General features: G+C 43.4%; 1 protein-coding gene across 1 annotated transcript; it reads right to left on the reverse strand.

The window, feature by feature from the left end:
- Nucleotides 1–1,075: 1,075 nt before the first annotated feature.
- armt1 (acidic residue methyltransferase 1) lies at nt 1,076–9,014 on the reverse strand. Its single transcript, XM_021600766.2, has 5 exons — nt 8,859–9,014; nt 8,138–8,243; nt 7,579–7,820; nt 7,063–7,228; nt 1,076–3,717 (listed from the first exon to the last, which is right to left on the reverse strand). The coding sequence occupies exons 1-5, from the start codon at nt 8,918–8,920 to the stop codon at nt 2,935–2,937; spliced, it is 1,359 nt and encodes a 452-aa protein (XP_021456441.1). The 5' UTR covers nt 8,921–9,014; the 3' UTR covers nt 1,076–2,934.
- Between the last annotated feature and the right edge of the window lie 4,289 nt (nt 9,015–13,303).

Here is a 13,303-nt window from a genome sequence, read left to right on the forward strand (position 1 = left end):
GTCAACATGACACAGCAAACAGTATGTGAGGTCAACACCCTTCTGATGCCAACATTATGCAACTCCCAGTGGGGAAAAGATGAGAGGATTCAGACATCAGGCAATGCATGTTCTTATATGTTCCCCCTTTTCATAGCCTAAATCTATACAGGAAAACAGAATACAGCATTGCAGTAAGATCACCAAACTACACTGACTAAATCACTCTCTACTGTGACCAAGGAATAGCTACTAATTTAAAGTATATTTTCTTGCTATCACTGGGCCTTTCAAGAGGAATACCTTATCAACAATATTCACTGATCAAATATAAACTATTATCCCGCCAAAGCAGCAAACAAAGGGGTTTCAAGTACATGCTGCATCATGATGAAATTCAACCAATGTTTGAAAAGTCATTTAATGTCTTCCCCATTCCTTTAGGTAAGTTTCAAGGGCGTACAAGGACAACTCTTGACCTTCAACCTACACAGGAAGATAACTCTGTTTCTCTAAAGGAATAACGGTGTCACTTGTTGAAATGCAGGGTGTGCCTAGCACAACACTGTTATTACTAACTTAAGACTACTAGTATTTCCAGTCCTCAACGTGTGCAAGAATTCTCAGTACATAAAAATGGACAGATCAGCGCCCCATATTACAGTATGAAGATGAGTGTCTTCATTTCCACAAACAATTCAGTGAGATCATACTGGAGATTCTGATTTTTCCAAACTTTCTTGACAAATTGACAGCTGGATTTTATGGGGGAAAGTAAACTTTTTGCTTATTAAAGTGATGGTTCATTAACCTCTATCTCTGCAAACTGGGAGAAAATGGCCTCCTGTTTGACCTGCTGCCTAGAGAAGCTCCACTCGCTACAACGTCTCTTCACTCAGTAAACAGCCCAGATTCAGACATGTGATGTCAAGTGCTAAACAAGCAGTCTGATTATAACTCTATTTTTTTATACATGTTCACCGGGTTAAATTGAAGAGCGTAATAAGAGTATGGGGAGAATGAGTGAAAGGGAATCATCTTTCTAGGTCAAGCCTCGGTTGCTCTTTTCTTACTGTCATTCATTTATACAACAGTATGAGATAAGACCAGTCATTGAAGTTCTTTATTTAAACCAAGTCCAACATAATATAACAATTTTTGTTCCAGATTTCTGCAAAGAGAACATTCCAGTCAAATTAGGATCACAACGGCACCTGCACTGGTTACAGAGGCATTCTAATGAGTCGGAAATAACATTTTGTACTATCAAACAAACAGAAATACATCATTAGACAGGTGTTAGTGCTATTCTTTTAACAACACACACCTTGTACGTGTGATTGCACTGCCCCAAAGACTATGATTTATCTATAGTTTCCCAGAGTTCAACTTCAGGTATTTAACTATGAAAATGTAAACTCCGGGACTGTGGTCACTGTGCAAACCCCGATGTATGCAAACAAAAACGCATGCAATAAATTGACAAGACAAACTGATGACGTTGATTAAGACCCAGAAAATACCAGCAACCACAAGTTAACTCTGTAATGTCTTGCCAAGCTCATGCAAAATAAATGGCTAAAAAATAGCTGCTGGCTTTGGGTGTTACATAAGGTCTCAACTTAAAATAACAATTCTAAACGATTCACGACAGGCCAACTTAACATGTAAATGTTCAAATTGCACCTTGCATCTTATTGCCTCTGATTATGAATGAAATGTGTCTCAAATCTATATTTTGTGTAGTCGCTGTTGCGGAGACAAAAACATTACATAAATTACCTAATATGGCTGGAAAAAAGTCACTTAAGATCAGATAAGCATGTTTCAATTCATGACTTGGAATTTCAATGCTTCTAAATTAACTGATTTGAACTGGAATCGAGGTAGAGCCCGACCCTAGTACTGAATGATGGTAAACAACCGTCAACACATTTGTTAAATGGGAGAAGTAAACGTCATTGTTTTGTAGTTATGCCAGGATGGATTGCTAACCAGCAGTTGATCATTATTTAAATGGCAGAGGCTGGGGATCCGGAGGTCACAGCCCCATCCCACTGGATCCCTTTCCCCAGAGCTGAAGATCCCACTCACGTTCTGTGCATGTGTTTCTTTAACTCTACGCACACCCAAACTTCTGGTCACCCTCCCTTCGCATTTCTCACTGTCAATCGTGAATGATAATTCTTCCAAGTTTTACCGGTGAAACATCCATGCAGAATCTGCACGCCAACCATTTGCAATCAGTTTCATGGGCATATGCATTCAAATATTATTGAGTGTAGGCTACAGTGTTGTTTTGAAGTAGGCTACAGTGTTTTGAATTAGTTATGTACCTTGAGCACATTTTTTTGCAGATGGTATTAAACTGTAGCATACCTTTGCTGAGTGGTGTGCACTGTTGAGTTTAGACCGCATGAGAGAAAAATGTGACGATGAGCACAATCATCCTAAAATATAAGAAATTAGGTGTTTTTTGTCATACAGTAATGTTATACTATGCTATTTTATTTGGTTCTGTAGAATATTATCTTTATGTAATCTTACAATGATTCGAGTTTGATCTAACTTTATTAAACAAGCACCTTTCGCCAGAGTAGCTTCTTCTCTGGGCAGCTGAACAAATAGAACAGAGATGGTGTGTAAAGTAGAGATTACCACACATTCACAGAAGCTGTGAACCTTTAGCTGTCGGGACGACGGGTCCAGAGAAGTCGGATCTGCAGCCACTCCCTATTTAACTACCCTCCTCTTTTTAAAGTATCCTCTATCATCCTCCTTTAAACCACTCTCCTCATTTAAATACATTAGGTAGTTCTACGACAAAACAAACTACACCTCTAACCTGGCATATGATTACAAGTACACTGGCCCTGCTCACGCTCTTACTTCCTCTGATTATGATGACACCACTTATTATGAACATATTGACGTCATTTCCTGTCCCTGACAGGTCTACTGTTCCCTGTGAGGGCTGGAGAACTGGACCACAGCGTACTTCCCGCTGGTCATCCAGCTGGGGTCCTGGGTGTTGAGGTTCTCCCCCTGCCCCGGCTGGAGCCCCACCTGGATGTTAGCCTTCAGAGTCCTCAGACTGCACAGGGGAGCTGGGCCGAACCCCCTCAGTGCCCTATCAAACGGCACCATGTGATCCCACTCCCTGTCCCCAGTCAGCTTCCTGTAGTTCAGGTCTCCTTTAAACAGAATCAGGTCGGCTCCCTGCAGTGTCGCGTAGAGGTCAGGCGCGTCGCCCGCCATGTCACAATACTCATGAGGCATTGTCCAGAACGGGTGGTCGTGATAGGACCACACGCCCTCCCGTACGTAGCTCTGCCACTGGACACCGGTCTTGGACATCCACTTGTGATTGGCCGCCAGGGTCTGGCGGATGGTCCACTGGAAGTCGTGCGAGGTGACGTCGGAGACAAACCAGGGGATGGACTTGCCATGGAAGCGGACCTCCCTGGCCAGACCAGCGGACACCAGGAAGTTAGCGAGGACCAGGTCTGTGACCAGCTCGAAACCAGCGTTGTCCAGGACGATGTCCACCCTCCCTGGGGTGATTTTGCCATCCTCCCCTGGTCTCTGGGCAGAGGTCAGAGCAGACCACACCATGTTGGAGTCGTCCACCAGGATAAAAGACTTCAGGTCAGACAGGGAGTCAATGGGACTGGCCTTCTGAGAGTTCTCCATGCCAGCAGAGATGGACAAGTCACACCTGTTACCCCACAGAGACACCTAAGAGCAGGAACAGAGACATTAACTCACAGAAACTGTGATCGTAACATTTGGGATTAATTGCCAAAACAGCCATAACATCAAATTATCTTTGGTAATGCGACTTCACTTTCATTTTCAACAATCAACATTTAGCTGGCCTCTTATAATAAACCCCTGAAGTTTGCACAGCTTCACCTGTGAGATGGCGCCGGAGGAGATGGCTGCCATTTTACGGGCTCCTAACCAATTGTACTATTGTGCGTGTTTCGCGTTATTTTGAACTTATTTTATACATAATGTTTCTGCCACCGTCTCTGACCGAAAAGAGCTTCTGGATATCAGGACAGTGACTACACACTTCGAACTGGACGAAGACTTTTTCATTAACGAGTCGACGTAAAGGATTTACTTTGGACACCCGACAAGGCCCACATCCCCGTCATTCACATGAAGAAGAGACGGAGATATCGGGGACGTAGGTCGGGGTGCCTTGTAAGGATTGCTCTACCATCAGTACTATTAGCCAACGTGCAATCAATGGATAACAAATTTCGATCAAGACTACGCTACCAAAAGGACATATGCTACCAAAAGGACATATGCTACCAAAAGGACATATGCTACCAAAAGGACATATGCTACCAAAAGGACATATGCTACCAAAAGGACATATGCTACCAAAAGGACATATGCTACCAAAAGGACATATGCTACCAAAAGGACAAATGTAATATCTTATGTTTCACTGAGTCGTGGCTGAACAACAACATGGATAACATACAGCTGGCTGGGTTTTCTGTCCATCGGCAAGATAGAACAGCTGCCTCCGGTAAGACAAGGGGTGGTGGTCTGTGTCTATTTGAAAATAACAGCTGATGCATGAAATCTAATATTAAGGAAGTCCCGAGGTAAAGTATCTCATGATAAGCTGTAGACCACACTATTTACCAAGATAATTACATCTATATTTTTAGTAGCTGTCTATTTAACACTACAAACCGATGCTGGCACTAAGACGGCTCTCAATGAGCTGTATAAGGCCATAAGCAAGCAAGAAAATGCTCATCCAGAGGCGGCGCTCCTAATGGCCAGGGACTTTAATACAGGGAAACTTAAATCAGTTTGACCTCATTTCTAGCAGCTTGTTAAATGTGCAACCAGCGGGGGGAAAAAAAACTCTAGACCACCTTTACACCACACAGAGACGTGTACAAAGCTCTCCATCGCCCTCCATTTGGCAAATCTGACCATAACGCTATCCTCCTGATTCCTGCTTACAAGCAAAAAGTAAAGCAGGAAGTACCAGTGACTTGCTCAATAAGGAAGTGATCAGATGACGCAGATGTTAAGCTACAGGACTGTTTTGCTAGCACAGACTGGAATATGTTCCGGGATTCTTCCGAATGCATTAAGGAGTACACCACATCAGTCACTGGCTTCGCCAATAAGTGCATTGATGACGTCGTCCCCACAGTGACCGTACATACATACTCCAACAGCAGTCATGGATTACAGGCAACCTCCCCACTGAGCTAAAGGCTAGAGCTGCCGCTTTCAAGGAGCGGGACTCTAACCCGGACATATAAGAAATCCCGCTATGCCCTCTGATGAACCATCAAACAGGCAAAGCGTCAATACAGGACTAAGATTGAATTGTACTACACCGGCTCCGACGCTCATTGGATGTGGCAGGGCCTGCAAACTATTACGGACTACAAAAGGGAAGCACAGCCACGAGCTGCCCAGTGACACAAGCCTACCAGACAAGCTAAATAACTTCCATGCTTGCTTTGAGGCAAGCAAAACTGTAGCATGCATGAGAGCATCAGCTGTTCCGAACGACTGTATGCTCATGCTCTCCATAGCCGATGTGAGTAAGACCTTTAAATAGGTCAACATTCACAAGGCCAAAGGGCCAGACGGATTACCAGAACTTGTACTCTGAGCATGCAATTGGCGAGTGTCTTCACTGACGTTTTCAACCTGTCCCTGACCGAGTCTGTAACACCAACATGTTTCAAGTAGACCACCATAGAACTGTGCCCAAGAACACCAAGGTAACAACGCCTAAATGACTACCATATGTAGACATGAAGTGCTTTGAAAGGCTGGTAATGGCTCACATCAACACCATTATCCCAGAAACCCTAGACCCACTCCAATTTGCATACCGCCCCAACAGATCCACAGATGTTGCAATCTCTATTGCACTCCACACTGCCCTTTCACAAGGAACACCTTTTGCTATTCATTGACTGCAGCTCAGCATTCAACACCATAGTACCCTCAAAGCTCATCATCAAGCTAAGAACCCTGGGACTAAACACCTCCCACTGCAACTGGATCGTGGACTTCCTGATGGGCCGCCCCCAGGTGGTAAGGGTAGGTAACAACACATCTGCCTCGCTGATCCTCAACACAGGGGCCCCTCAGGGGTGCATGCTCAGTCCCCTCCTGAACTCCCTGTTCACCCATACCTGAATGGCCAAGCTTAACTACAACACCATCATTAAGTTTGCCGAGGCCTGATCACAGACAACAATGAGACAGCCTATAGTGAGGTGGTCAGAGACCTGGCCGCGAGGTGCCAGGACAACAACCTCTCCCTCAACGTGAGCAAGACAAAAGAGATGATTGTGGACTACTGAAAAATGTTCTACAGCTGCACCATCATCCTGACCGGTTGCATCACCACCTGGTATGGCAACTTCTCAGCTTCTGACCTCAAGGGACTACAGAGGGGAGTGCGTATGGCCCAGTACATCACTGGGGCCAAGCTTCCTGCCATCCAGGACCTCTATACCAAGCGATGTGAGAGGAAGGCACAAAAAATTGTCAAAGACTCCTGCTACCCTAGTCATAGACTGTTCTCTCTGCTACCGCACGGCAAGTGGTACCGGAGCGCCAAATCTAGGTCCAAAAGGCTTCTTAACAGCGTCTACCCCCAAGCCATAAGACTCCTGAACAGCTAATCAAACAGCTATCCGGACTATTTGCATGAACCCCACCCCCCATTTTTACGCTGCTTTGTTTATTATCCATGCATAGTAACTTTACCTCTACCTACATGTACATATTACCTCAATTACCTTGACTAACCGGTTCCCCCGCACATTGACTCTGTACCAGAACCCCCTGTTTATAGCATCTCTACTGTTATTTTATTGTTGCTCCTTAATTATTTGTTATTTTTCTTATATTTATTACTTTTTATTTTAGTAAATATTTTAACACTTTTTTTCTTAAAACTGCATTGTTGGTTAAGGGCTTGTAAGTAAGCATTTCACTAAGGTCTACCTACACCTGTTGTATTCGGCGCTTGTGACAAATACAATTTGATTTAAGATTGTTGGCAATATTCACCTGTAGTAGTTTGTGGAACTGCTCCATGAGCTGTGTCTCTGAGAGGTCGTCCATGTTCCTGTTGAATCCCTGTAGATATGTACACAGGGATATCACAGCCTGCTGGGACTCAAAGAAACTCTGCGTCTTGCTTTCATTAAACACATCAAAGTCGCTGATGGGGGGACTGGCACAGACACAAAGAGAGAAAGGATAGGTTAAAAGACACATACCCTGAGTGAGTTATCCAGTTAGTGTATCATGTATAAACGGTTTATAGGTAGCTTATTAACAGTTGATAAATCAGTTATAACATTGGTTAAAATGGGATTATTTTCCCAAACTCATTTTGGTTTTTGCCCTAACACAACACAGCTGATTCAAACTATCAAAACTTGATGATTCGTTATTTGAATCAGCTGTGTAGTGCTAGGGCAAAAATCTAAACGTGGGGTCCCGAGGACCAGGAAACCCTGATCTATGCATTCCCTTCTCAAGTCTAAGCTAATGCTGACATTTAGCAGCACTGGTTCGCACTTGAGCCAGATGGCCTCCTGTATCCTGCGGTACATGTAGCACTCTATGTAGAGCCAGGGGGACTTGAACCAGCTGACGGGGTCCCGCTCCCCCAGTAGCCTCTGCTGTCTCTGGAGGTACTGGTTCCAGCTGTCTGTGTCCTCCAGGCCATCACACAGAACCAGGACAGGCTTGTCTGTCAGCAGCTCATTTCTCAGCTTAGAAAGAAAGCCAATGGTCCTCTTCTCTGCCTGGACTCCCTCCTATGGAAACATAAGCATTTCGCTACACTCGCAATAACATCTGCTTAATATGTGTATGTGACCAATACAATAACATCTGCTTAATATGTGTATGTGACCAATACAATTTGATATAGAAGAGGAGTAGGATGAAGTTGAACCATAGATTCTGATCCAAGGTAAATTTTGTGTTTTTTTACCCAAGTGTTAATTGTAAGGATTTGGGGGAGGAGAAGCTGATCCAAGATCAGGATGTGTCAGGAAATAAAAAATGTCCAACATTTGGATAATTATAGCACAGTGGCTTAGGATGGACAAGTGATGGTGGTTATTCTTACCTCTCCAAACTCCTCAAAGAACTTGTTTTTGTTGCGATGGATGGTGTCAATGACTCTTGTCAGGATGGTCGGCAACCTGTCTCTCACTGTGAGATATGCAAATGAGCTGTGTGAGGAAGAAACACATGACTAATTAGAAGCAACATTTTGAATTTACAATTCAGGATGGGTGCAGATCACTCTAATGGGATGTCTGACTCAGCTCATGCAATTTCTTGACATGTTGCTGACCACAACTAAGTTATGAATCATCACAGTTTAGCATCTTAGGCAACTAAGAAGAAGGGGCATGGCTAGACCTTTTTTTTTACTGGTATAGCACCAGAGATATAACGTTAACATGTATTGATACCACTTCATTCAGAACTGATCTGGTCTGATTAGCATTAGAAAAACAAACGCATCGTCTATAACGTTGGATGATGTAGCTAACAAAAGTTAATCTGATTTGATTGACCAGGAGCCAAGCAAGTATCAGGTGCCAATACAGAGAGATAAACTTAATCACACTAGCCTACATTCCGTAGCTAATTTAGCTAGCTAACTGTAAAATGTGCTATTGCTTACCAGCTAGCTTACGTTAGCTAGTGCTGCTAGCCTACGTACCACGCTGCCCCCTTCCTGACCCAACACAATTCTGTTGAACTGTCTCTTTGATTGTATAGCTTAGATATAGTTAAAACGCGGATCATAAGAGTACTAAACATAGCTGTCAACATACCCTTCAACTTTAGCAGACAGGGATGGAGGGACTAATTGGCGCAAAGCTTGATTAGCCGCCATCTTTTCAACCAGGAAGAGAATATGACAACATTCTTCTTCTACATTATTATGGCGGTCCGCAAACAAACGTTAGTGGTGCATGCCGCCACCTTCTGTACAATCCATTATACTTGGTAAAAGAAAAATTACCCTGCCAACTATTAAAGGAGCAATATGCAAAATTTGCTCCGCCATTTCCTAATAGTTTGCCTAATTTCAGTTTATATGAGAAAACAAGTAGTAATTGTGTAGATAATCATTGTACCATCTAAACCACTGTAAAATATATTTCCCATAACCAAAAATATTGTATGTTCAGCTGTTTGAAGCTGGTGTACAAAACCGAAAGTAAAAGAAGCAAAAACTAACCTTAAAAACAGGAGGTATAGAAATAGCGCACATAGAACATATCTACCGCATCTTACGCTTGCTTTCAAAACAGATGACAAATCTTTAACTCACATTTCTATGTTAATTTGATCAGTTGCCCAAAAAGTTACATATTGCAGTCAACAGCCTGGGAGGACAGAACACTACTGTTCAGCACCCCCTGTAACTCTTCTGCGGTAAAATCTCGTAATCTGAAGTACTTCTCTGCAGCTGCACTCACAAAATAGATTTTCTGTGATTTACACTTTTGAGGTAGAGTTGATAACAATGGCTAAGAAACCAACCTTACTGAAGCACATATTATTCCAATCCATTTTCCATTGGCCTCAGCCTACTCACAGGGATCCTCGCCCTGTACCCATCTTCCTCTACTACGTTCTTCACTGCCTCAGCATACAACAACTTCTGTACTACTCTGATCCTTGCAACCGCAACCTATCTTTCTCTAACCGGACACTTCTGATCTCCAGAACCATGGGTACCCCTACAGTTAACACACAAAACTTTTTTTTCCTACACACTGCTGCTACCTGACCATAACCTAGGCACCTAAAACACTGTAATGGGTTTGGGACAAAAGCTCTCACAGGATAACTGACACATCCTAACTTGAATTTGTCGGGTGAAGACTGCATACAAAACTCAGCAGAACAGACATTGTCTTCTCTGTTTCACCACGCTCTCCACTGGGTCTGCATTGCACCAAACGGAGGGTATCACATACACTGGGAATCTTCCATTTCAGATGTTCCTCCTCAACACTTAACACCACAGTTATCACTCCATTCAATGGCATCTTTCTCCGGAGAGCAATGTAAGTCATAGTTTTTGTGCTTAGGCTCTGGATGGAAAAAAACGCAATAAATCCTCACGACTCCACTTCAAGTTACTTTTACCATGTATGGATCCACCAGAAGGCAAGGATACATTCTCCCAAAAATCGAATTCCCACCGAGCCAGAATCATCTTTTCATCATTGGGATGAGGCTCGACCTTGGCCATCTTCACCACACCTGCCTCCGCATGTAATTCATCCTAACTCAGATTCAATTTTGTTGTGATTTCTCCAACGTCCTCTCTTTGACTTCGACATGGTTCCCTTACCAAGTGGTATTCAAAAGCCCATGTCATAAAATAACTTTTCTTGTCGGCAACAAACTCCACACACAATCCACTTTCCTGAACAAGGCCTCAAGTTCTACATCTCGACATCCATTCAACCCTTGTGGTTCTTTCTATGACAACATTCAAATTGAAAAACTTTATTCATAGCAACTCCCAAAACAAGGGTTTTGTTTTGAGAATTGGTTATTCATATAGCTCGCCAGATTTTAGTCCTAAAACCAGGAAATGATTTGCCTCTGGTTCGTTCAGCCATTCCTGTGGTGAAAGAATATGGTTTTAGCAGAATTTCTTCAGCCTCCTAAGGTTGAAGAGGCGCTGTTGCGCCTTCTTCACCACACTGTCTGTGTGGGTGGACCATTTCAGATTGTCTGTGATGTGTACGCCGAGGAACCTGAAGCTTTTCACCTTCTCCACTGCGGTCCCATCGATGTGGATAGGGGCGTGCTCCCTCTGCTGTTTCCTAAAGTCCACGATCAATAGAATATAACTTCATATATATTTCAGTGCTTTTCCCCATTTACCCCATGGGTTATCCTACTAATATGCAGGCAATTAAAATGTGTAAAGAAACAACAACAACAACAACAACAATAACAGATTAAATACCCTCTCCTCTCCATGCAATACAATCAATTGATGCCACTGCTTTTAGGACATTGGGAAGGTTTTATGCATTTTTAAAGCAGGCCTATTCTACCCCTCCACATCTACTATTGTAGTTTATATTAAACTACACAATGCCACCATCCAGTGGTGACTGAATGTTACTCATCTAAACCGATTCTTTAGACAATATCAAAAAACATTATCTGTGAAAGTATATAGGAAATGTATTGGCAAAATTAATCGGTTTCATTTTGTTGGCTATGCTGCCATTCTAAAACTGTAGTGTACTACATACAGAATGTAATGTAAGCATGCTGTGTCTCTGCGTAGAGGTCTTGACCTTTTATGGCACTGGTGCTTCTAGTGTGCTTGCCCTATATCCACAGGGCTGCTGGTTCAGACTCCTCCCAAGCTGTTCCCCTTTGAACCACTTCAGTAGTCTACTGGATGCACTTGTAGGCCAAAACATTGTGACTATTTCTACATAATGAATGTAGTGCTATAGTGTCAAGTTGAGGCTGGTCTCAGTTGCAGTAGAATTTGTTACTGCTTGCCTTGATCTGGTCAAGACTGCTTTGGTGTTCTCACTATGCTGTGCGGTTTTTAAGATCAGAGAGCAGTGAGTGAGTTCGGCGCCCACCTGGGGGCTTTCTGCAATAGAGACATCTTATCTCACTGCTGTGTGCGGAACTTCGTTTCGCCCCGGGGGGTACTCAATTGTGACGGCATCCTTTGGGGCATCTTCTGTAGTTCAGGGCAATGGTTGCCATGGAGACATTAAGCCACTCTATCGCGAAACCGCAGATCCCCAAAGGCCCTCAGAGGGTTTGGGAGGGGAGAGACAGAATGTGTGTATGAGTGAGTGAGGGGGAAGGGGGAGGAATTTGGATAAGAGTCCTGTGACTAGGGACCGCCCTCTGAAGCCTGCTTTTAAGGTGTCTGAGCAAATAGGATAGGCTGCCTTTTGGTTTTAGCATGAATATGTGTAGGACAGTTTATCCTATCTTGAAATTGTCATTCTAGAATGTAGCTGTAGGCTTTTACAAAGACCGCTGGTGCTAAACCTCTTTTACCAGCAAAATTATGTGTGAATCAGCAACCTTACTCCTTCAATCCTCACTGATCTCTACCTAACATCTCAGAATCTATGCAAAAGAATAGGCTATGACGTTGTTATATGTTCTGCACCCCATAGTGTCAAGAGACTGCACCTCACAGAGCACATAGGCTAACTTTGCATTGGTAGAGAATGCAATGCAGTGCAGTGACCATAGTCAGGGCTGACTCCAAGCATAAGGGCCCAACGTTTTGTTATTTTTTTGTAACTCAGTTGGGGTCTTAACTTACTGTTAAGAGTTAGAATAGTAGAATGCACAAGGTGCAACCGCACAAGGTGTGGTTGTGCATCAGCAGTTTTTCTCTTGTTATGTCAGTCACTTATAGCCACTCAATTAGCCATGTCAGCTGACAATTTTAGCAAATAAACTTGTAGCAATCATGGTAGAATACCAACTTGTCACGCAGGGCATGTGTCCAGGGGCCCTGACTTCCAGGGGGCCCCCATTGATTTTGTTAGTCAATCTTACTCAGATATCATTAACATGGTAAAATGTGTAGAATTCTAGGAAATTATCTGTTATCTCCCTGCAGAGAAGTATTGATCCAAATCAGATAGAAAACATAAAGTATGGGTCAGATACAAAACAGACAGTCAATTGTGCGCCGCCCTATGGGATTCCCAATCCCGTCTGGTTGTGATACAGCCTGGAATCAAACCAGTCTGTGGTGATGCCTCTAGCACTGAGATGCAGTGCCTTAGACCGCTGCGCCACTCGGTAGTGGCAGTATAATAGGTCACCAATCACCATGGGAACATGGGAGCAGGCATCCCATTGGCAGGATGTGGAGTCCCACATGTAGTTCCATGGAGTGGGTGTATCAAGCTGTCAATCTCCGGTGTTGCAGCGCTCCCCACTTCCAGATCTGTTTTCCTAAACCGGAGAGTGAGGGGGACACGTGGAGTGACTCAGAAACACTCCTTTTTCAAAATAGACCACGGCCAGAGGGGTTAACATCAATGCTGTGTTTGAAAAGGTGGTTCTGCTTACCCATACCATACCTCCACTAATTTGCATTTCTAATAAAGAATAGATTCCACTAACACATAGTTTTCTCTCATGTGGATGTTGTAGTGATCATGGTAACATGAGTAGGTTGTGTGCGTTTGATGAGCTTTGAGCTCTTCAGATTTGCTTGTCCGAGTGACTGATTATTGTAATCACA

Source organism: Oncorhynchus mykiss, chromosome 4 (assembly GCF_013265735.2).
Source record: "Oncorhynchus mykiss isolate Arlee chromosome 4, USDA_OmykA_1.1, whole genome shotgun sequence".
Lineage (NCBI taxonomy): Eukaryota > Metazoa > Chordata > Actinopteri > Salmoniformes > Salmonidae > Oncorhynchus > Oncorhynchus mykiss.